This window comes from Symphodus melops (assembly GCF_947650265.1).
Source record: "Symphodus melops genome assembly, chromosome: 1".
Classification (NCBI taxonomy): Eukaryota; Metazoa; Chordata; class Actinopteri; order Labriformes; family Labridae; genus Symphodus; species Symphodus melops.
Genome location: NC_136691.1, coordinates 30,936,905 through 30,958,353, shown reverse-complemented (window position 1 = coordinate 30,958,353; position 21,449 = coordinate 30,936,905). Strand labels below are relative to the sequence as shown.

The window sequence follows — 21,449 nt, the reverse complement described above, 5'->3', positions numbered from 1 at the left end:
CCTTAGTACTTTATGAAGTCTCCTAACACCTTTCCTAAGTCCTTTATGAAGTCTCCTAACACCTTTCCTAAGTCCTTCATGAAGTCTCCTAACACCTTTCCTAAGTCCTTTATAAAGTCTAACACCTTTCCTAAGTCCTTCATGAAGTCTCCTAACACCTTTCCTGAGTCCTTTATGAAGTCTAACACCTTTCCTTAGTACTTTATAAAGTCTCCTAACACCTTTCCTTAGTCCTTTATGAAGTCTCCTAACACCTTTCCTAAGTCCTTTATAAAGTCTAACACCTTTCCTAAGTCCTTTATAAAGTCTCCTAACACCTTTCCTTAGTCCTTTATGAAGTCTCCTAACACCTTTCATTAAGTCCTTTATAAAGTCTCCTAACACCTTTCCTAAGTCCTTTATAAAGTCTCCTAACACCTTTCATTAAGTCCTTTATAAAGTCTCCTAACACCTTTCATTAAGTCCTTTATAAAGTCTCCTAACACCTTTCCTAAGTCCTTTATAAAGTCTCCTAACACCTTTCATTAAGTCCTTTATAAAGTCTCCTAACACCTTTCCTAAGTCCTTTATAAAGTCTCCTAACACCTTTCATTAAGTCCTTTATAAAGTCTCCTAACACCTTTCACTAAGTCCTTCATGAAGTCTCCTAACACCTTTCCTAAGTCCTTTATAAAGTCTAACACCTTTCCTTAGTACTTTATGAAGTCTCCTAACACCTTTCCTTAGTCCTTTATGAAGTCTAACACCTTTCCTTAGTACTTTATGAAGTCTCCTAACACCTTTCCTTAGTCCTTTATGAAGTCTCCTAACACCTTTCACTAAGTCCTTCATGAAGTCTCCTAACACCTTTCCTTAGTACTTTATGAAGTCTCCTAACACCTTTCCTTAGTCCTTTATAAAGTCTCCTAACACCTTTCCTAAGTCCTTTATAAAGTCTCCTAACACCTTTCATTAAGTCCTTTATAAAGTCTCCTAACACCTTTCATTAAGTCCTTTATAAAGTCTCCTAACACCTTTCATTAAGTCCTTCATGAAGTCTCCTAACACCTTTCATTAAGTCCTTTATAAAGTCTCCTAACACCTTTCATTAAGTCCTTTATGAAGTCTCCTAACACCTTTCCTAAGTCCTTTATAAAGTCTCCTAACACCTTTCATTAAGTCCTTTATGAAGTCTCCTAACACCTTTCCTAAGTCCTTTATAAAGTCTCCTAACACCTTTCCTAAGTCCTTTATAAAGTCTCCTAACACCTTTCATTAAGTCCTTTATAAAGTCTCCTAACCTTTCCTTAACGCTGTGATGTTTTCTCAGGGTTAAGGTAAAGCGGTTAGTGAAAGTAAAGAGGGCCAATCAAAACGCACTCTTTGAGTGCTTTAAATCAAAGGATATCTGGAGAGGTGCGAGGTCACTTCCTGTACTGCTGAGGTTCTCTTGAGCAAGGCACCAACTCCCTAGCAGCAGCAGATCTCTCCACTCTTGCGTGTGCACAAGTGCTGATAGTGTTTTTCTTATGAATGAACGAGCTGCATGTTTGAACACCTTCATTTACAAACCTTTCAGTGAGTCAGCGCTGCAGGACATGAGCTGGAAGAAACCTTTGAGTAAAGCTTGTGTCATTTCTCACGTCCAATCACAGCACGCTCTTCTAACTTTCATCACAAGTTGCCCTGGAAACAAAGAGGCGGGGCCTTTGTACATGAATAAAAAAAAGGTAGGTGTGGTCTTTGACAGCTTTTATTCCAAGGTGGAGGAAACATTTCAGATCATCTGAGTGCAAATGAAGCGGAACATTTCTTCCATATACACGTATTTACAGATGCACTTGGCTGAGCGTCAGAGGCAAGGTGAAGAAGTGAATGGGAGGAGAGGAGCGGGTGGTGAGCACACTCTGTTACAGATACTCCACATGCTGGGAATGTACGGATGTAAAGAAACCTTCTCTCTCTCTCGAGGGGCGGAGCCAAGCTGCTGAACCCTCGACTTTGGACCAAACTATTTTCAGATATTTAAAAAAAAAAAAAAAAAAAGCTAAGTGCATCTGATCTCCTGTCAATCAGCTGTGAGTGGAGGCTGCCAGCATGACTCTGATGACCCTGGAGCGGATCCCTCTTCTGCTTGGTTCCTCACAGAACTGATGACACCCGGAGACCGAGAAGGAGCTACGTCTACGAGGCGCCCACTCAAAGAGTGTCACCTTAAGGTGGAAGCATGGACAGGGTGCATAACGGCTTTGACTTTACAGTGAGGATGCACCCGCCTGTCCCCCCCTACAAACAAACCCTGCTTCAGAATAACAAAACAAAACGCCCAATGTGGGAATCATCACTATCACGAGCCTGTCCACAGTCGAGCTGGAGACGACCTGATGGTGCAGAGAGGGGGGGGGGGGGGGGCGTGATGGAGGGCGTCTGTCCCCCCCTCCCCCACAGTGGCATCAAGGACTTGTGATCTTGAGGCAAAACTGATAATAAAAAACTAATAATATGCAAGTGTCCAAATTCAGTTCATTTAGAGTCTATTGTAGAAAAAGGAAAAACTGATAAACTGGAGATCAGCAAAGCAAGTTCTTGGTTTTCAATTCTTCTCCTCGGCCTTCACCTCCTTTTTCTCCTCAGTCTCCTTCGTCACCTCCTCCTTCTTCCCTTCTGAAGCCTTATCTTTCACCGACAGTTCCTCCAGCTTCTCGGCCACTTTGTTAGCGCTGTCAGAGCCGCCTAGGGGGGGCAGAGCGAGGGGGGAGGTCAGCAGCAGGTTCAACAACGATCAAAAAACAACTACAAATAAACTACAATCATGGTGACAGTCTGTAATGTGACTGCACTGGTTCAGCTGAGCACGGTCTGACATCATGACCACGGCGTCACAGGTCACCGTGCTCTCACTGAACATAATGTAGCAGAACAGGAGAAGCACCAGCCAATCACATGAGGCCAGTCACTGTCATGTTCTGCGTGTTTGTGTAGCAGACAGAAAAAGTCCGAAGCTGGAGAGAGCAGCAAAGAACAGAGTGTGTCTGCACAGTGACGGCACGGGTCATTCAGGACGCCACGCTGCACGCCACAGAGCATTGTGTCTCACATCAGAGGAGCACGTACCTGTTCCCTCCAGAGACTTTTTGATATCCTCCTTGCACTCGTCGAACTTCACCCTGAACTTCTGAGCATCTGCAGACAGAACAGAGCGTTAGTGGTCGGGTCACCTCTGTGTCCCCGTCAAAACACCGCCTGGGGCGCCTTCAGAGTGTGGAAATACTCACTTTCTGCGTTTAAAAAACGGATCGCCAGGAGTTCAGGTTTGGGGCATTCATCGGCATAGTCCGCGAGTGTGTTCCACACCCACGCCCGGTCACTGCCGGCGTTGGGCTTCAGCTCCATGGTAGGAACGACTGGAGATCAAGAGACGGGGACTGGGTTACCATGACAACTCTCCCCTGGTTATCGTACACGGTCTGAAATAGAGTAATTTGGCGCCATGACTCACGGTGATGATTGGCACAAATCTTCAAGGTGCGGTCTCTCCTCATCAGGATGCGGATGGTGCCCTTCTCTCTGTGTTTCAGCAGCTTGATGTCGCCCGTCCCTCGCTCCTTCCACTCGGGCGGGTCGTTCTCAGAAGCAAAACGATAGAGTTTCGCCCGCCTGGGAAGACAGCATGAACAGGAAGCATCGCGGATGAAGACCCGGATCACATGGAGTCAAACCAACAAGTGTCTTTTTTAAACTCACATCTTGAAGAGCTCCTCCTCATCCTCCTCTAACGTCTTCACATCCTGCTCAGGCAGGGACACGATGGGCTCAAAGTGAGGGTCATGGTTGGTGTCCTCTGTGGTTTCGGCTGTGGAGGTCTCCTGCTCTTCCTGATCCTGAAAGAGAGGACAGTGGATAAATTAACCCCGACGATGTGCTTCCTGTTTGTGTGCTGCACCTGACCAGCAGGCGTCGTGTTGAATGGAGGGATTTAAGAGCTCATGGGTTAAGCTTTTTGTGAGGGAAACGAGCACCGCCGTCAGTAAATGGTTGTTGCTGAGTCGGGAATCTTTAGTTCTGTTCTGGGGAAAAAGGGGCAGATCGGCATGTGACCGGAATGTGACGATCTGCCTGTGAGCGGTCCTCGCGGATAGGCCAGGTTTGAAGGATCAACCTTGAACAGTGAATGTAGTTTATATATTCAACAAAACTTTATTAACAGATGAAACACGACAGTTAAAAGAGGCGCACCAGTCACAGTGGATTGTGGGCTGTGTAGTTTCTCATCATCATGCTTCATTGAACATTTTAAGTAGAAATAACTTTCCAGTGGTGTTTCCGTCCGGTCATCTAAAGACCTAACGTGTCATGAAGACAGACGCTGCTTCGATGAAGCCATGTGAATCTGCCCTGAAAATAATCGACGGTGAGATTACGGCGATTAGCGGTCTGAATGTTGCTATTCGTCGCGTCTTAGTTTCTGGACTCCAGAATTAAACGAGTCGAGTTTGTTTTTAATAAATCAAATGTTTAACTATTTAGAGTATCGAAGCAGCTGGTCGATTTAACACTTTGGCCTCGTGACTTTGTGAAACAGAGGAAGAAACAAAGAGGTAATCTATATTATTATTGATATATATCCAGAGAGATATATAGAATAATAATTATTAGTTAAAATAATTGTTTTTATCTAATCTAAACATTAAAAGCTGACAAATCAATGTGGCTTTATGTCTTCATCTTTAGTCCGTGTTATAAACTCACTTTAATTCCTTAAAGTTTTAATTAAACTCGTTTCCATGGTAACAGTGCATTTTTAGCGCCTTCCTTTAGCTTAAAAAAGCTACATGTTTGAGTTTGAACTACTGAATAATTAATAAAGTTAAAAACTATCTTTGATGACGATGTGTTAGCATTAATGGTTAAGCATTAATGTACACGCATTTAACTTTATAAATGTTAAGTTAATAAACTTTGTTTTTAATGTGGAGTCATCACGCTAGTTAGCAAGGCCTCTCACTAGCATGCTAACACGGAAGAACATCACTGTAACTTTAAAGACCAAACTTTACCCGGGACGAACTACAACACGTCGGGACTCACTACTTTAACTGAGAGACTCTCACTGGTTTAACTGGGAGACTTTCATCAGAACACCGGTTTAGTCCCTGGTCAGCCTGAAAGAGAGGCTAACAGCTAGGCTAGCTCCTGTTAGCATCTGCTGAGCTGCACAAAGAAACAGTCCTGAACTCTTTCATATAAACATCGGTTACCTGAAGTTTATAACTCACCTGTAACCTGTACTTTATAACTCACCTGTTACCCGTACTTTATACCTCACCTGTTCAAACTAAAGAGGACTAAGAGTTTGTCTTTACAGCTTCCTGCGCAGCTCCGGATGCTAACCTGCTAACATGCTGTGTGAGCTTTGAGGATGATTATAAGAAAGATAAACTTCACTTTTATTATTAATAAACATTAATATGGACACATCAGGGCCTGTTTATTTGTTAATAAATATGTATATAGTTTAAAAACACGTCGATCTGCCCCTTCACAGCTTCTTCAGCAACTTCAATAAATCTAAGACTTTTAAAACTCATCCGCTCTTAAATTCAGTCTTTAACTGGACTCTAATGATCCGGGTTATCTCAAACACGCCGCCTTACCTTCGGGTCTGCCATCGTCACCTAGATGTTTGTAGATTAAAGATGATGATGATGATTCAAAACCCGCTCCTCTGGTCGCCGCTTCACGTTCACTCACTTCCGGCTCTAGCTTTCGCGCGCCGAATTTCCCTACGTGAGACTGCGCGCCCGCTTCCGGTTAGAGGGACAGTGCGTTCACTGCAGTCACAGATAAACATTTATTAGTATTTAGTAGAAATAAATGTTTGTCACTTTGTTTTACAAAAATCAGATGTTTATATTTTCAAACTTGAAACTACAATTATACCGTATTTTGGTTGAATTTCACTATTCAAATGTTAATTTTAAACGTTATTCTAATGAGCTGGAGTAATCCTTAAAGACCAAAAGAAGGGGGGCTATCCCTAACCCTAGTGGATAACTTTGAAACCTGTAAATAAAGTGATAGGGACACAGAGACGTATCATTTTGGACCCTTTAAATAAAGTGTGACTACTTGGATGCTAAAACCCCCATAAAACCGAAACACAGAAAGAATGATTCAGTTTCCGTGTAGACCACCTGTGGAGGACAGTAGCACGCGCAGAGGGCAGTAGCACGCGCAGACACCCGACTATGTCAAAGAAGAAGAAGAAAGTTCACAGTTCGTTCATCCCCACACGTGGTTAAACAACATGGCGGCGCCCTGTTGACGGTGGAGAGGAGTGTAGTTTGAAATAAACGTGAACGGGTATGTTTGTTTATCATTTAAAATCAATGTAGCCCAGGACGTTATTAGACCGGAAACAGGAAACTGTCATAGTTTAAATAGACTTGACGACCTTGTTTTCTCTGGAAATTAGGAAAGAGAACATTTGCTTTGTTTAATGTTAATTAGCTCTTTATCCAAACTTAAAACATGTGTATGGTTTAAAGGGTATATATAAAGCATATACACCTTAACAGCGAACACAGAGGAAGGAAGAGTGACATGTTTTTAAAGTTTATTTTCACATTTTAAATGAATGAACGTTAAAGGGGAAACGTGAAGCAAAATCCACTTTCACAGTGTTTTTAAACATTTATGTGGGTAACCCGAGAGTATACAGACCCCCAACTTGTGAAATAAATCCATACAGTCCCTTGTTTGTGGTCTTCATGAGTCTGACCACACACTCTGTTTCTAATGTGCTCTCCTTGTGATGTCACAGTGGGACACTCCCCTCCACTGGTATCTCCTCTGATTAACTCCACTTCCAAACTAGAGCTCAACTATTGCACAGGTCAGCCATTTTTATTCTCACAAGTGAAGGAGTGATGTTTATGGGGAAACCTCAGAGGGCGGGGCTTCATTACATTTAAAGAGACACACTGCTTGATTCATGTTATATTTGGACCAAAGCTCAGATGTTGTATTTAAGGGACAGGGGGAGTGATTGGAAAGGTGGAAAATATTTCCTCTAAGACTGTCTCCTTACATTATAAATTAACTGTTTTCATCTGCCCTTTTTTTCTTTCAATGGAGAATTTTTTTTTTTTTTCCAGACAAAGATGGCGGATGTGAGTGATCCTCCTCCCTCAAAGGAGGGCACACCTGACCCCCCTCAGGAGGTGGCCCCTGACCCCCCTCAGGAGGGCACACCTGGCCCCCCTCAGGATGTGGCCCCTGACCCCCCTCAGGATGCTGTGAAGTCTGATGGGAAAGCTGAAGAGGGCGGCGAAGCGGCCTCTGACCCTAGCATGTACCGCTACATAAAAAACGACCTGTTCACATCTGAAATCTTCAAAGTGGAAATCCAGAATCTCCCCAAGTTTATCGGCTTCAACGACCTGAAGAAGTTCCTGTCCAAACATGGCCTCAACCCGCACAAAATCAAGCTGTTTGGAAAGCAGACCTTCGCCTTTGTCACCTTCAAGAACGAGGAGGAGAGAGACAAGGCGATGAAGATGGTTCACGGCATGCAGTGGAAGGGCCAGGTGCTGAGCGTCAGGCTGGCCAAACCTAAAGCAGATCCCATCCTGAGGAAGAGGAGGCAGGACGAGGGAGAGGGCGCTGCAGGCCAGCCGCCATCCAAGCGTGCAGAGGGAGGCGAGGAAGAGGAGGAGGCGCTCAGTGTGCAGATAGCAAACGTGGTGACTCCTCTGTGGAAGGTGCCGTACGAGGAGCAGCTGAGGAGGAAGGAGCAGCAGGTGGTGGGCGTGCTGCAGACGCTGGCAAAGTGAGTGTGCTCATCATTTGTGTCCTCCTCCAGAGCGTGCTCCAGAACTCTTATTTGGGGATCATGAGCTGAAACGTTTCTCTCCGGTTCTTTCAGAGAGATCGGCAGCACCAACAAAGCCATGTTGCCGTGGCTGTTTGCTCAGAAAGGAAAGTACAACCGAATGTGTTGTCCTCTCGAAGCGATCCGACCTTCTCCTACACTGGTACGATCTCAAAGATAAGACGCACTGCGGTCTAACGCTCGCATCACAACACTGAAGACATCTTCTGTTTGTACTTCTCCTCCTTCACTTCTTGCAGACTGAATACAGAAACAAGTGTGAGTTCCTCATTTCCGTGGGTGCAGACGGCGAGGATAAGACCATCGGGTTCCGCCTGGGGAAGTATAAGGGCGGCTCCTGTGCCGTGGTGGGGCCGGCTGACACCAGTCACGTGTCAGCAGAGGCGAAGAGAGTGGTGAGCCAGTTTGAGAAGTTCATCAGGTAAGTGTGCGTGTGTGTGCGCGTGCGTGCGTGTGTGCACGTGCATGCATGTGTCTCATTGAGTGTTGTTGTGCACGCAGGACGACGCCGTACTCTGTGTACAGTCCTGAAACGTATGAAGGACACTGGAAGCAGCTGACTGTGCGGACCACCAGGACCAAACAAGCCATGGCTGTAGCTTTCTTTAACCCACAGGTTGTCTGGATGGGTTTTTGTGTGAATAAAACTTCTGCAGATTTCTTCTGTTTCTTCTCTTTACTTGCTGTTTGACTTCCTAGAAACTTGAGGAAGAGGAGATCGAGTCTCTGAAGAGCTCCATGAGAGACTACTTCACAGACGGAGAGGGGAGGCACAGCGGAGTCACCTCTCTGTACTTTGTCAGAGAGGGTCAGAGGTAACACACTCTGCATGATAATGACTCTGTTTAAAAAGAACAGCTTTAAGTCGGCCTCCTCCCTCTCCAGGACTTCCCCTAACCTGGAGGATCTGCCCTGTGAGCTGGTGGCTGGAGAGAGCAGCATCCACGAGGAGCTCCTGGGTCTGAAGTTCAGGATTTCTCCTCATTCCTTCTTTCAGGTGAGAACAAACGGACCAGAGCTGATTCCAGAATGATCCGGCAGGACGCAGAGAGTCATATGTGTGTGTGTGTGTGTGTGTGTGTGTGACCCTGCAGGTGAACACGGGGGCTGCTGAGGTGCTGTACTCTGCAGTGGGGGAGTGGGCTCAGCTGGATCAGGACAGTACTGTCCTGGACGTGTGCTGTGGGACCGGGACCATCGGCATCTCTCTGGCAAAGGTGATCCTGATGACATCACCAGTCTGTTTGTGAAGCGTTCCAGCTGATAGTCGGGGTGGAGCGGATTGGTGCGTCGAGTTTGAACGATGGTTGTGTTTCTGTGTTAGCGGGTAAAGAAGGTGATTGGGATCGAGCTGTGTCAGGAAGCAGTGGAGGACGCCAAAGTCAACGCCAAAGTCAACGGTAAGAGACGGAATGATGAGCGCCAACCATCTGTGCATGGAACGTGTAAACGTTCAGTCTCAGTTTCACGCTGCGTCTGTATTTACAGGTCTGAGTAACGTGGAGTTTCACTGCGGTAAAGCGGAGGACGTGTTCCCAAACATCCTCAACGCTCTCGTGTCTCCAAACCTCACGGCCATCGTGGATCCACCGAGGGCCGGTCTACGTGAGCACACATTGGACCTGTGTGTCCGTCTTTTCTTTCACCTGTCACAAGTGGTGTCATGTCCCTGAACGGTCACTCTGTAAACCCCACAGATTCCAAAGTGGTGCTCGCCATCAGGAGGGCAGAACACCTGAAGCGACTGGTGTACGTGGCGTGCAACGCTAAAGCAGCCATGAACAACTTCATCGAGTGAGCGTTCATTTCTGCCTCTTTCACCGAGCGTACAGATAAGTTAGCATTCAGGTTCTCATGTTGGATCCTTTTCTGTCCTGTAGTCTGTGCAGAGCGCCGTCCAACAGGGTCCACGGCGCCCCGTTCCGTCCGGTGCGAGCCATGGCGGTGGATCTGTTCCCTCAGACCATGCATGTGGAGATGCTCCTGCTGCTGGAGAGAGTGGACTACACTTCCCAGCAGCAACCGGCCGCCGGCCTCCAAGGATGAAGCTGCAGCTTTCTTTAACGCCATCAACACGGCGAGCAGCCCGGGAAACAAGAACCTTCGGAGGTCAAGTCTCTGCCAGCACAACTCGTGTTAAAGGGCCAGCTCGCCAACATTTCCACGCTCCATGTTTTTCTCTTATTTCACGTCTTTGATGACCGTCATGTTTTGGACTTTTGATTTCTTATATTAAACACGTGGACTCGTTTCCTTCTGAAGGAACAGACGAGCGTCTTCAGTCTGATTATCTGTTTCATGCTTCTGGAAATAAACAAAACCTCTGTGGTCATTAGTCCAGACATCTTTATTTTGCATAACAAATATCACTTAAGTCATGAGCTCGGCTGAAATACAAACTTTATCTTCTAGGCAGCGACATGTAAAAGCAGGTTTTTATTCTCTTCTCACACAGACAAACACACAGCGAGGGAGGGGGGGGAGGGAGGGGGTTCTTAAAGCGCTCTACGACGTCACTCCAGCCTGGTCTGTTTATGTTCAGTAGGAAAAAAAAAACAGGACAAACACGTGACAGATTGCACAGCACTTCTCTATTTGTTCCAGAAACAAACGTCTCTATCAGACTGCATGGAAGCTTTGGTGCACGGGTTCATCAGCTCGCTGCACTCAGGCTTTAAAATACCTTCTACTCGTGGTCAGAAAAGAAGCCCGGGTCGAGCGAGTGAGACGACTCATCACGCGCGTGTGTACTTTAATACAAACTCATCAGGATTAAATGCTTCTTAGAGCCGAGCAGGCTCGCTTGCTCTTCCCTCTTAAAGGTTTTTTATTTTAGGTCCAATGTTCAACTCGGAGCCCTTCATGAAATCATCATGTAGCTGAAGACGTTGCTACAGAGCTACTCAAACATGTTAACTTGTTAGTACTTTATTAAACTTCTTAAAGTTTCCCCCTGAGCACAGTCCAGTACTCTGTGCTGAGGGGGGTTTAAAGAAAAGAAAAAGGCAAAAACGTCCTTCAACCAATCCTGTTCCAGCATCATGATCAGTCAACAGGAATAAGTGAGGGAAGCGAGACGACAGTTCTGATGAGCAGTGATCCCTTCACAACGCAGGGTTTGTGTTTTAAATCGTGCAAACCGAGTCAGCCACGGTCTGCTCTTAAGAAGAAAGAAAACTAAACGGCATACGTCATATTTATCAACCATAATATTCATGACACCAACTATTAAAATATCCATGAAGGTTAACGAGTCGTCCCTTTCACACAGTTTGTGCAGCGCGGCTGGAGGTCAGCGCGGCTGGTCGCAGTGATTCAGCAGAAACTAAAGAAGAAGAAGAAGCATGCATTGATCTGTTTGTTTGTCTGGTGCTGTGGAGAGGTAGACCGCCTTCACTTCCACCAGCTGAAAACAAACAGCTGTACGGGCGCACGCCACGCCTCTCTACATCGCTGTTAGACGTTCACTGATGCATAATTGAAGGAGGGGTGTTGGTGCGGGACGTCCAACAGAGACGAGGTTCTTCAGTGAGTCGGAGACTTAAACATCCACGGTGCAGAGGGGTTCGCTCCCCGGCTGGGCCGACTCCATGATGGTCATCTTGGGTTTCTTCCTGGTTTCCTCCTGCAGAATCAAAAACACAATCAGGACTTCAGTCCAGAAACAGAGTCGACACATTCAAGAAGAAGTCACACAAAAAGAGAGACAACGCTATCCACAGGTGAGAGGGACCCTACACTGGACCTTTACTGTGAACCAACAACCATCTGAGAATGTGAGCACAGAAACAAGCTTCATCCCAGCATCACCTCCACTTATTTAGAAAAGTATCCCATAAACAACCTGCAGATTCTTTACTTACCAAAATAAAAGTCTGGATTCAAACTAAAGTCTGGGCTTCTGTTAAATATTCTTTAGTGATGGATAAATGATGGAAAAGAATAAAAACAAACTCAACGTCTCCAACAGGAAACAAACATGTCAATTAAAGCGTGAAACGTCTTTCATCTGTTCACAGAATCAGATCTGAAGAACGCATTTCTGTGATGATATAAAGTCTCCTCCCCCCTCAGTGATGATAAAAAGACTCCTCCCCCTCTGTGATGATATAAAGACTCCTCCCCCCTCTGTGATGATAAAAAGACTCCTCCCCCTCTGTGATGATATAGACTTCTCCCCCCTCTGTGATGATATAAAGTCTCCTCCCCTTCTGTGATGATATAAAGACTCCTCCCCCCTCTGTGATGATAAAAAGACTCCTCCCCCCTCTGTGATGATAAAAAGACTCCTCCCCCCTCTGTGATGATATAAAGACTCCTCCCCCCTCTGTGATGATATAAAGTCTCCTCCCCCCTCGATGATATAAAGTCTCCTCCCCCCTCTGTGATGATATAAAGACTCCTCCCCCCTCTGTGATGATATAAAAACTCCTCCCCCCTCTGTGATGATATAAAGTCTCCTCCCCCCTCTGTGATGATATAAAGACTCCTCCCCCCTCTGTGATGATATAAAAACTCCTCCCCCCTCTGTGATGATATAAAGTCTCCTCCCCCCTCTGTGATGATATAAAGTCTCCTCCCCCCTCTGTGATGATATAAAGACTCCTCCCCCCTCTGTGATGATATAAAAACTCCTCCCCCCTCTGTGATGATATAAAGTCTCCTCCCCCCTCTGTGATGATATAAAGACTCCTCCCCCCTCTGTGATGATATAAAAACTCCTCCCCCCTCTGTGATGATATAAAGTCTCCTCCCCCCTCTGTGATGATATAAAGACTCCTCCCCCCTCTGTGATGATATAAAGACTCCTCCCCCCTCTGTGATGACATAAAGACTCCTCCCCCCTCTGTGATGATATAAAGACTCCTCCCCCCTCTGTGATGATATAAAGTCTCCTCCCCCCCTGTGATGATATAAAGTCTCCTCCCCCTCTGATCTAATATAAAGTCTCCTCCCCCCTCTGTGATGATATAAAGACTCCTCCCCCTCTGTGATGATATAAAGTCTCCTCCCCCTCTGATCTAATATGAAGTCTCCCCCCCTCTGATCTAATATAAAGTCTCCTCCCCCCTCTGTGATGATATAAAGTCTCTCACCCTCTGGGAGGCCAGCTTCTTCATCTCCTCCTGCAGCTTGTTCAGGATATGAAGGTTTGGTTTGTTCTTTTTGGCAAACTGCTGCAGCTCGATCACACTCTTGTCCGAGCTCTCCTGTGAAAGACGAGAACACGAAGGAGTCAGAAGTGTCTGAGGAGTATTTGACGCTGAAATACTACCTTTTGATTGGCTTAAAGTTCGACCTTAAAGGGGACATATTAAAAAATCCACTTGTAGTGTTTTTAAACATTTGTGTGTGTAACTGAGTCCAACAACCTAAAACATGTGAAATAAATCCAGGTCTTTGTGTTTGTGGTCTGTATAAGTCTGACAACACAGAGAAAAATGTTCTGTGTTAAATGTTCTCAGTTTGTGACATCACAGAGGGATTCTGGTTCCCATGGACTCCACCTCCAGACTACAGCTCAAATAATGCACAGGTCAGCCATTTTTATTCTCTCTACAGAGTGACGTCTACTGGGTAAACTCAGGGGGCGGGGCTTATTGCATTTAAAGAGACACACACACCAAACAGGGCGTTCATATAGAGCTGGTTTCTACAGGGTCACAAACCTCCTCTGCTGCTTGAGTCATGTTATATTTGGACCAAAGCTCAGAAACACTGATGCTTCATTTAGAGCACAGGGGTGTTGGTTTTAAAAGGTGGAGAATATGTCCCCTTTAATGTCAGTGCTGATCAGCTGAGTTTAAAACATCGGGCTCTTCACCTTCTTCACCATCTTGTTGCTTTCTCGGCCGTACATGCGCAGCAGCGAGCCCCAGTTCTTGACGTGGGGGTGAAGCATCTGTAAGATCTTCTGAGACGCGAGTTGTTTGCCCACCCGTTTGTTCTTACCTGTGGGGAAGAATCAAGACCGTGTCACAGAGGACTTAGCGGTCTGCCAGAGACACCATGATGTTAACCATGAGGGGCGTGGAGCACGACGGTCTACTTACACCAGCCTCGCACCGTGTGCTTCCCACACGACATCACGTATTCACTCTTCTGGTTTTTCCCAGGGATCACCTCGAACTTGATGCTGGTGTCTCCCATGCCATGGTTTCTATCGGAGACGGGAGAAAACAAAGACAGTCCTGTGATTGGCTGCCCTGAGACCCTTTCTGGGTCAATACATCAAAGGAGTTTTAAGAAACCCGGATTCCCCAGCTACCAGAGCCACTTCCTTTACGTGGTCCACACCAGGACCTGAACAGACCACCTTCCAGTTCCCAACCCACACAGGTCCCTACAGACTGAGCTCCTGCCGCCCCAGAACAGACCACTGCCATCTATAGTCCACGTTTCTCTGCAGAAACTGGGTGGAGTAAGGAAGACGAGGAGGCGTTGCATGGAGCCGTTTTATTCTTCAGTCTGAACCGGGGCGTTAGACTTCACAAAGCCAACATTTCACAGCTCCTGACTCGAGCTCCTCTTACCTCTTAAGGCACTCATGAAGGATCTGATATGGTGAGAGCAGTCCTGCTTTGTTGGTCAGCTCGTAAACCCTTGAGTCTTCTATACTGATGTGATTAAAATACTGTGGAGAGAACGACAGGACAAGGTTTGTGTGAGGAGGAACAACGAGGGCTGCAGGGTTTGAAGGCAGGAGGATGTGCAGACAGCGGACGCTTCTCTCTCTCTCTCTCTCTCTCTCTCTCTCTCTCTCGAGTCGAGGATACGAGTCAAAGAAAGCAGTACCTCCTGTTCATCGCCCTCCACAGGCTTCTCCTCAGACGTCTGCTTCACAAAGTCGGGGATGAGGATCTCCAGGGTGGCTCGAGCTGCAGGAAACAGAAGAACAGCATGTGAAACGTCTTTATTCATCGTGTAACCTTTGTGTTTCAATGACTCTAAACATGCCAGCGTCATGTAATGACGTTTGAGGATAAAAAGCTACGAGGCTACATTAGAGCATTGATTCTCAACTGGTGGGTCGGGGCCCAAAAGTGGGTTGTAGAGTTTCTTTCAGAGGGTCGATAGTGTGTCGCTAAGTCTGTGCAGAACTTCATTTTTTTCGATTTCGAGCGAGCACGGTGGACAAAGCGAGAGATCAGGAGGGAAAAGAACCAAAGATGGGACTCGAACCCCGGCCTCCCACTTTAAGGACCGAAGCCTCAGTACGTGGTTGTGACGCTTGGACCGGCTCTCTACATGACACTTCTGAGTAAAGAGAAAAAGTTACCCGCTTTATTCTTGGCCAGTTTTTTACTGCTGGCGGTTCCTGTGCCGTACGTCACTCCATCGATGATGACCGACGCTCCGAAGGGTTCACTTGGGTTCTCTGTGGGAACACAACGAGACTTCACCTAAGCGGTGCTCCTGATTGGACGAGACTCGTGCTCAGTATTTGTTTGGCTGGATGTAGAAAAGAAGAACTTACCACATTCAAAAAAGTTGTAAACGGGTCGAACCTTCAGGACACGCTGCATATATTCATGTAAGATACAAACTTCAGACTTCCCGTTTGGGTTGATGACAAACTCTGTGGAGAACAAAATAAATAAACAACGTTCATTGTATCAATGATTAACACCTTCTGCATGCGTCCTGAACCGTTACAGCCACGAACATGTCCAAGACGAGATTAAAGGCTACGACACAGAGCGACGTATTCACAGCGCCATCCAGGCAGCGCAACGCTCACTCCTGTTTGCTAACGCTATTAAAAACCTCACGAAGAAGAACAGCGCTAAAGAGATGCTAAGCTAAAGAGACTGTCTCAGCCTCAGGGTGGGAGAGGTCGAGCAGAGCGGGTCGACCACGGCGAGCAGAGCCAGTCGACCACGGCGAGCAGAGCGGGTCGACCACGGTTAGGCTGTGTGCGTTTCTGCAGGGGCCAATGACCCCGACGACATAAACCAGGCCTGAAGCGTCCCACCCCTCGTGGTGATAACCACCATGTGACTGCACTAGTGCCGTCACGTGTTGAATGTGACACGTTGGAACACGTCGGCTGGTTCTATAATGGGTCACAGCAGCAGGTTAGCGCGTCTCCATCTAAGCAGGCTGTTGCTGTCTGCAGAGACGCATCGTTACCCTCTTCATTTACTGAGGTCATGCACTGAGAGCGCCCCCTGCTGGATCACGCAGTCTGACTCAGCCCCGTTCAGATGCATCAGTGTTACCTTTCTTGGTGGGTGCATCCTGGACCGACAGTGTGATGAGTTTCTGGTTGGCAGGAAGGATGGGTCTCTCCGACTCGGCCTGCTTCCTCTTCATGTCTCTGTTGAACTGCCTCCGCTCAGCCCAGGTACGGAACTTCTTCACAGTCACTTGTTCAAAGTCAAAACATTTCTCCAGGTAAAGTCGAAACTCTTCCAGATCTGTGAGGAGGTTAAAGAGAGAGAGAGGTCAACGCACGCTAGTCGAGCTCTGAGCCTGCAGGGAAAGTTGTGACGTAAAGAGCTACAACCTGCGAGTCTCTGCACAGTGAATCTCTGCTAACAAGGAATTCTCCAGTTTTAACCGTTGGGTACGGCGTCCACGGTTCATGCATTGTAATTCTCTCTCGCTCAGATAAGTAAACTCCTGAGCCCAACACCTGGGAAGAGTCTGGGGCTTCAAACCTCCTGTTCTTAAATGCACATATAGCAAATAAATGCATCTAGACCAGGAAGCGTAGTGTTTTTGTTTTGTTTCATACAAACAAAACACTCGAACAGCCCGGCCCGTCACAACTGAAGCCGTAAAGTGAGGGACGCACTGAACGGTGGGCCGACCTCCTCTGGTCAGTTTATACTTCTTTAACTTTTTCAACAGGTGATTAAAGTGTCGAAAGGTAAGCTGCTCTGGCTCTCACCTACTGACTCGTCCTTGCACACCTCCACCTTGGCCTTGACTTGTCCTAAGGCTCCCTGGGCGGTGTCAAACGGATGGGTGTCTTTCCCCTGCAGGCTGTTATCAGGGGTTCCCTCTCCATCAGGGTCACCATCAGTCATACTGGGGGGGCGGGGGTCATCCTGCTCCTCTCCCGTAGCCTCCGACTTGCACTCTGTCTCGCCACCGTTGGCCTCCACCTCGACGGGCTGCTTGACTGGAGTGTCCTGTGAAATGGCCACCTCCCCGTTCAGCTCCCTTTCCTCCTGATCCTTCATTTTCTTGTAGTGAAGGCAAGGGATGCTGCTGGTAGGAGGGTCATGTTTCTGAAACAGAAACCACATCAAGGCGTTACAGTGACGATTTCCATCGTGTGCATCAAAGACTACAACGTGCAGTTTTGCGTGCGTTGTGTCGCTCTGTCAGTTCTGTTTGTCCGACAGTACGGATAGTCGAGCTCTCCTCCTGAGAGCACAGGTTCCTAACGCTTGGCTCTGCCCGACTGCGCTGGTCACTCGTTAACTTCATTATAGGACTCTTTCAATCAGAAGAGCATTTAACAAGGTTTACTCAGGGAATATTGTCCCACTGTTCTCTGTGAATCATGATGAGCTGATGTAATGACGGCCTGTGGGTCAGCATTGTATTCTGGTGTAATGGTCGCGGCGGTGTATAAGAGGATACAGTATGTACTAAAGGGGCAGCTGATACCCCGTTCTGCCCCTCACCCTGATACTGCCTGTTCCAAGGAAGTAGGGTCTGGACCAGGTGACCACCCTGGTCTCTCTGTGCAGGTAGACTGGAATGCCTGAGTTGTGGAATGTCATGATCCATCCATCAGGCAGCGGCTCAGTGGGTGGACGTCCCCGACCTGTTGGCGAGAAGAGTCTTTAGACCGTGATCATAAACACAGACAGAAAGGCTGCCAGGTTCCTGAGGTCAGTCTGTTTCATCTTCAAATTATACGTAAACTTAGGATGTGACTACACAGAATCCACCATCAGTTTGAACAATCCAACCCTGAAGCTCCACCACTCACTCTTCAGGACCGTCTTTATTTTGGTCATCATGGGCTGAACGCCACCTTCGCCGTCAGACGCATGATCACTGTCCCCGCCATATTTATCCTCTGATGGACGCATCTTTTTGGGGACCGGCATGCCCTCCTCGAGCAGAGCATCGACATCATTGTCAAACTCCTCCTGGAAGAGTCAGTGGTTAAGGCCGAGAGAGAAGGAGAGGTCACCAGTTTAAGGCAGCTGCCACGTTTCACACCGTGTCCTAACACGCCAGCGTCAGAGGTCGCTCATATCCACACTACATCTGTTAATATTTCCCCTTCTGTGAGTTTCTGTGTCCCACTAAAACATGTGGTGCTTTGATTTTGAAGCTGGACAAACAGAAGTGGGGGACTTTGTAATGACGAGGTATAGACATGTGAGACGAATGGATGGACAGTTCGTCCATGTCTAAAAAACAGCGTGGCACGCTTTCTAAATACGTCTCTTGTGGACTGTTGGGACTCTCAAACAGGGAACAATTATATCCGTCTGACCTGGTGTGAGACGCATCACGAGCTGTTAGGACACAGACTGAAAGTAAGGCAGTGAAGACAACAGCAAACACTTTGTAAGAAAACCAAAAACACTTCTGCCTACAAATAATGAAGCTGTAAAGACTCCTAATACTAAATATATACGTACGAATAATAATGAAGCTGTAAAGACTCCTAACACTAAATATATACGTACGAATAATAATGAAGCTGTAAAGACTCCTGATACTAAATATATACGTACGAATAATAATGAAGCTGTAAAGACTCGTAACACTAAATATATACGTACGAATAATAATGAAGCTGTAAAGACTCCTGACACTAAATTTATATGTACGAATAATAATGAAGCTGTAAAGACTCCTGATACTAAATATATACGTACGAATAATAATGAAGCTGTAAAGACTCCTGATACTAAATATATACGTACGAATAATAATGAAGCTGTAAAGACTCCTGATACTAAATATATACGTACGAATAATGATGAAGCTGTAAAGACTCGTAACACTAAATATATACGTACGAATAATAATGAAGCTGTAAAGACTCCTAACACTAAATATATACGTACGAATAATAATGAAGCTGTAAAGACTCGTAACACTAAATATATACGTACGAATAATAATGAAGCTGTAAAGACTCCTAACACTAAATATATACGTACGAATAATAATGAAGCTGTAAAGACTCGTAACACTAAATATATACGTACGAATAATAATGAAGCTGTAAAGACTCCTGATACTAAATATATACGTACGAATAATAATGAAGCTGTAAAGACTCGTAACACTAAATATATACGTACGAATAATAATGAAGCTGTAAAGACTCGTAACACTAAATATATACGTACGAATAATAATGAAGCTGTAAAGACTCATAATACTACATATTTACACATACACACATTAAATACTAACGAATACAAACAATGCAGGGAAGCATGACATAAAGCCAACGGACATCATGCTGTTGAAGCTTGCAGGTATTTGGACCACTCTTTATTCTTCTTTGAAATATTCTCTGTAATGTGTGAGCTTCACGAGGTGTACGTTGGAATGAACGGTGGATACTGCAGACAAAAGAGCATACATACCTCATACGAGTAAGTCACGTTCTCGTCGTCCGCTTGCTCCTGCTGAATTATGACCTCAGACTTAAAGCCGCTATGCTCCCCGTCGTCGGGATCCACGAAGTTCTCATAAAAGTCATCCAACTCATCCAGGACAGCAAACTCTACTTTACTCTCCTGGTCTACCTCAGCCTCCTCTGACCTTCTACCTGCCTTGTTCGCTGCTCCAGAGCTGCCTTCAGCGGCCTCGTGCTCGCTAGTCGAGTCGTGCAGCACACCGTTCAGGCTGTCCCCACTTCCTGTCTCCTGCCCCTCGCCTGTGTACAAAACCTTCCTGTCTTTGCTGCTGCTGCTGCTGCTGCTGCTGCTGCTTTCAGTGAAGCTCACCCTGATCTTTACATCTCTGAGCAGCTTGAGGTCTGGTAGAAACTTGGTGACTGGCGGGGCATGACGGGCTGTTCGGGGGCACGTCGGATTGGGACTGGCCTCATTCGAGAGGTGGCTACAGAAAGTAAGTGAGCCCATGCTGAGGGGCTGCTGCGGCTGGACTTCCCCATCCCCTGGGGTGTATGTGTATCCATCACCACCAGAGCTAACGTCCATTACCTCTGCGTCACTGGACGTTTGCAGGGGAGGTGGTGGAGGTGCTCCGCCCTCATGTTGGCCAAAATCATCAGGTGGCTCCAAGGGGAGAGGGGGTAAAACATCATCTATCTCCATCGACCCTGCGTCTCAAACTCCGACTTAAACAGACAACTAACTTACTCTAAAAGAATCTGAGCTGCTGAGAAACTTCACCTAAACCAAGAATGCATGCATGCAGAATCCCTGTAAAGACCACGTACCACGGCTGGAAATGCTAAGCTGACTACATTGTTCTTTTCATTAATGTAGACAGCTTTCAGAATCACTGTCTCAATTATTGGAAATCACAATGCATTCAGCTTAATACAGGATTGAGGTACTGATCATCCTTCACTGGACTCTTCTGGGAGCTGGGGAGGGGGGGGGGGAGGGGGGGGGGAGAGAGAGACAGACAGACAGAAAGAGGGGGAGAGGGAGACAGAGAGAGATGAAATGATGCAGCTAAAAACACTTCTACTCAAATCCACCTCTCTACAGAATCATCATCACACACACACGCACACACACGCACGCACACACCTGTCTGAAGAGGAGGAGACCTCAGATACACTTTTATCCTTCAGAGCATCAATTAATACAGTCTAGTAACCATGGCAACGCTAACTGCATAACCATGATGATGTCGTGTCACTCACTGTATAATACACTTCATGTCCTCATGAAGACATGTTAAAGACACTAAAGAAATAATAATGTCTGTTTGACTGCAGAGGAACATTAGCATCTCGGCTCCAGTACATCTTACATTAATGCACCGACCCTCTCTAAATAAAAAGGACAGGCAGTTAGACCCGAGCAGCAGCATGCAGGAAAAGGACACATGGTTGTGTCTGGGGATTTTTTAAGATGAAGCTAATTAATCTGAAGAGAGGAAGCTGAGCGGGCCCCCACATGCTAACGTGCTATCATGCTAACACATCTGTTAATATGTCAGCTGCTCTGAAATCAAACTCAGCTGCCGATTAACTTACCTATAATGTGACGCTGTCGTCTCCTCGTCTCCTTGATTGGCCTCCTAACCACCTTCCCTGATTATTTTATTCTCCACGCTCCGCCACACCGAGTCGCCGCTCCGCCATCTTGAAGAAATAAACCACAGCGGGCAATCTCAAGCCCCGCCCCCTCGATACCGGCATTTTACATGATTGAGCTATCCCTCGGCCAATCACCACACCCCCTTCCAACGCGTCATTTGGAATGATTCAGCCAATCAACACAGCGGGGCTCAACAGTTACCACCCACTTTTCAGGCTGCAATGAAGAAATGTAAATAAATAATTTTATTAAAAGCTGTTTTAATGCAGGTTACTAAGATTACACATATTAACACGTTAATATAATAATATATTGTTACGATATTATTTCAAATTATCGGA

General features: G+C 46.3%; 3 protein-coding genes across 4 annotated transcripts; 1 reads left to right on the top strand and 2 right to left on the bottom strand.

Annotated features, from left to right (window-relative positions):
- Window positions 1-1,714: 1,714 nt before the first annotated feature.
- ranbp1 (RAN binding protein 1) lies at window positions 1,715-5,785 on the bottom strand. The gene is made up of 6 exons (XM_079347992.1): window positions 5,634-5,785; window positions 3,724-3,860; window positions 3,479-3,636; window positions 3,255-3,383; window positions 3,094-3,162; window positions 1,715-2,712 (listed from the first exon to the last, which is right to left on the bottom strand). The coding sequence occupies exons 1-6, from the start codon at window positions 5,646-5,648 to the stop codon at window positions 2,573-2,575; spliced, it is 648 nt and encodes a 215-aa protein (XP_079204118.1). The 5' UTR covers window positions 5,649-5,785; the 3' UTR covers window positions 1,715-2,572.
- A 285-nt stretch (window positions 5,786-6,070) lies between these two features.
- Window positions 6,071-10,208, top strand: trmt2a (tRNA methyltransferase 2 homolog A). Its single transcript, XM_079347978.1, has 12 exons — window positions 6,071-6,342; window positions 7,137-7,810; window positions 7,907-8,015; window positions 8,113-8,294; window positions 8,375-8,489; window positions 8,573-8,688; window positions 8,759-8,870; window positions 8,968-9,090; window positions 9,198-9,273; window positions 9,362-9,478; window positions 9,571-9,667; window positions 9,754-10,208. Exons 2-12 carry the CDS (start codon window positions 7,143-7,145, stop codon window positions 9,917-9,919), a joined length of 1,881 nt encoding a protein of 626 aa, XP_079204104.1. The 5' UTR covers window positions 6,071-6,342; window positions 7,137-7,142; the 3' UTR covers window positions 9,920-10,208.
- Window positions 10,200-21,219, bottom strand: dgcr8 (DGCR8 microprocessor complex subunit). Of its 2 annotated transcripts, XM_079347959.1 has the most exons (15): window positions 21,045-21,219; window positions 20,267-20,423; window positions 19,453-20,165; window positions 17,826-17,988; window positions 17,515-17,657; window positions 16,770-17,112; window positions 16,096-16,293; window positions 15,351-15,452; window positions 15,153-15,251; window positions 14,669-14,751; window positions 14,407-14,507; window positions 13,927-14,033; window positions 13,698-13,825; window positions 12,970-13,083; window positions 10,200-11,498 (listed from the first exon to the last, which is right to left on the bottom strand). In XM_079347959.1, the coding sequence occupies exons 3-15, from the start codon at window positions 20,146-20,148 to the stop codon at window positions 11,415-11,417; spliced, it is 2,361 nt and encodes a 786-aa protein (XP_079204085.1). In that variant the 5' UTR covers window positions 20,149-20,165; window positions 20,267-20,423; window positions 21,045-21,219; the 3' UTR covers window positions 10,200-11,414. The 2 variants fall into 2 exon arrangements, with proteins under 2 accessions (XP_079204085.1, XP_079204084.1); XM_079347958.1 differs by having other exon boundaries at window positions 19,453-20,423.
- Between the last annotated feature and the right edge of the window lie 230 nt (window positions 21,220-21,449).

Excerpts from the sequence above, each read along its gene's own strand:
- ranbp1 (XM_079347992.1), bottom strand. Across the intron at positions 3,637-3,723 it reads GAGGAGGAGCTCTTCAAGAT|GCGGGCGAAACTCTATCGTT; the intron begins GTGAGTTTAAAA and ends CTGTCTTCCCAG. Across the intron at positions 2,713-3,093 it reads AAAGTCTCTGGAGGGAACAG|GCGGCTCTGACAGCGCTAAC; the intron begins GTACGTGCTCCT and ends TGCCCCCCCTAG.
- trmt2a (XM_079347978.1), top strand. The coding sequence starts at position 7,143 with ATGGCGGATGTGAGTGATCCTCCTCCCTCAAAGGAGGGCACACCTGAC. Across the intron at positions 7,811-7,906 it reads GTGCTGCAGACGCTGGCAAA|AGAGATCGGCAGCACCAACA; the intron begins GTGAGTGTGCTC and ends CGGTTCTTTCAG. Across the intron at positions 8,871-8,967 it reads CTCCTCATTCCTTCTTTCAG|GTGAACACGGGGGCTGCTGA; the intron begins GTGAGAACAAAC and ends GTGACCCTGCAG.
- dgcr8 (XM_079347958.1), bottom strand. The coding sequence starts at position 20,148 with ATGGAGATAGATGATGTTTTACCCCCTCTCCCCTTGGAGCCACCTGAT. Across the intron at positions 17,658-17,825 it reads AATAAAGACGGTCCTGAAGA|GTCGGGGACGTCCACCCACT; the intron begins GTGAGTGGTGGA and ends TCTCGCCAACAG. Across the intron at positions 13,084-13,697 it reads GCAACAAGATGGTGAAGAAG|GAGAGCTCGGACAAGAGTGT; the intron begins GTGAAGAGCCCG and ends CGTCTTTCACAG.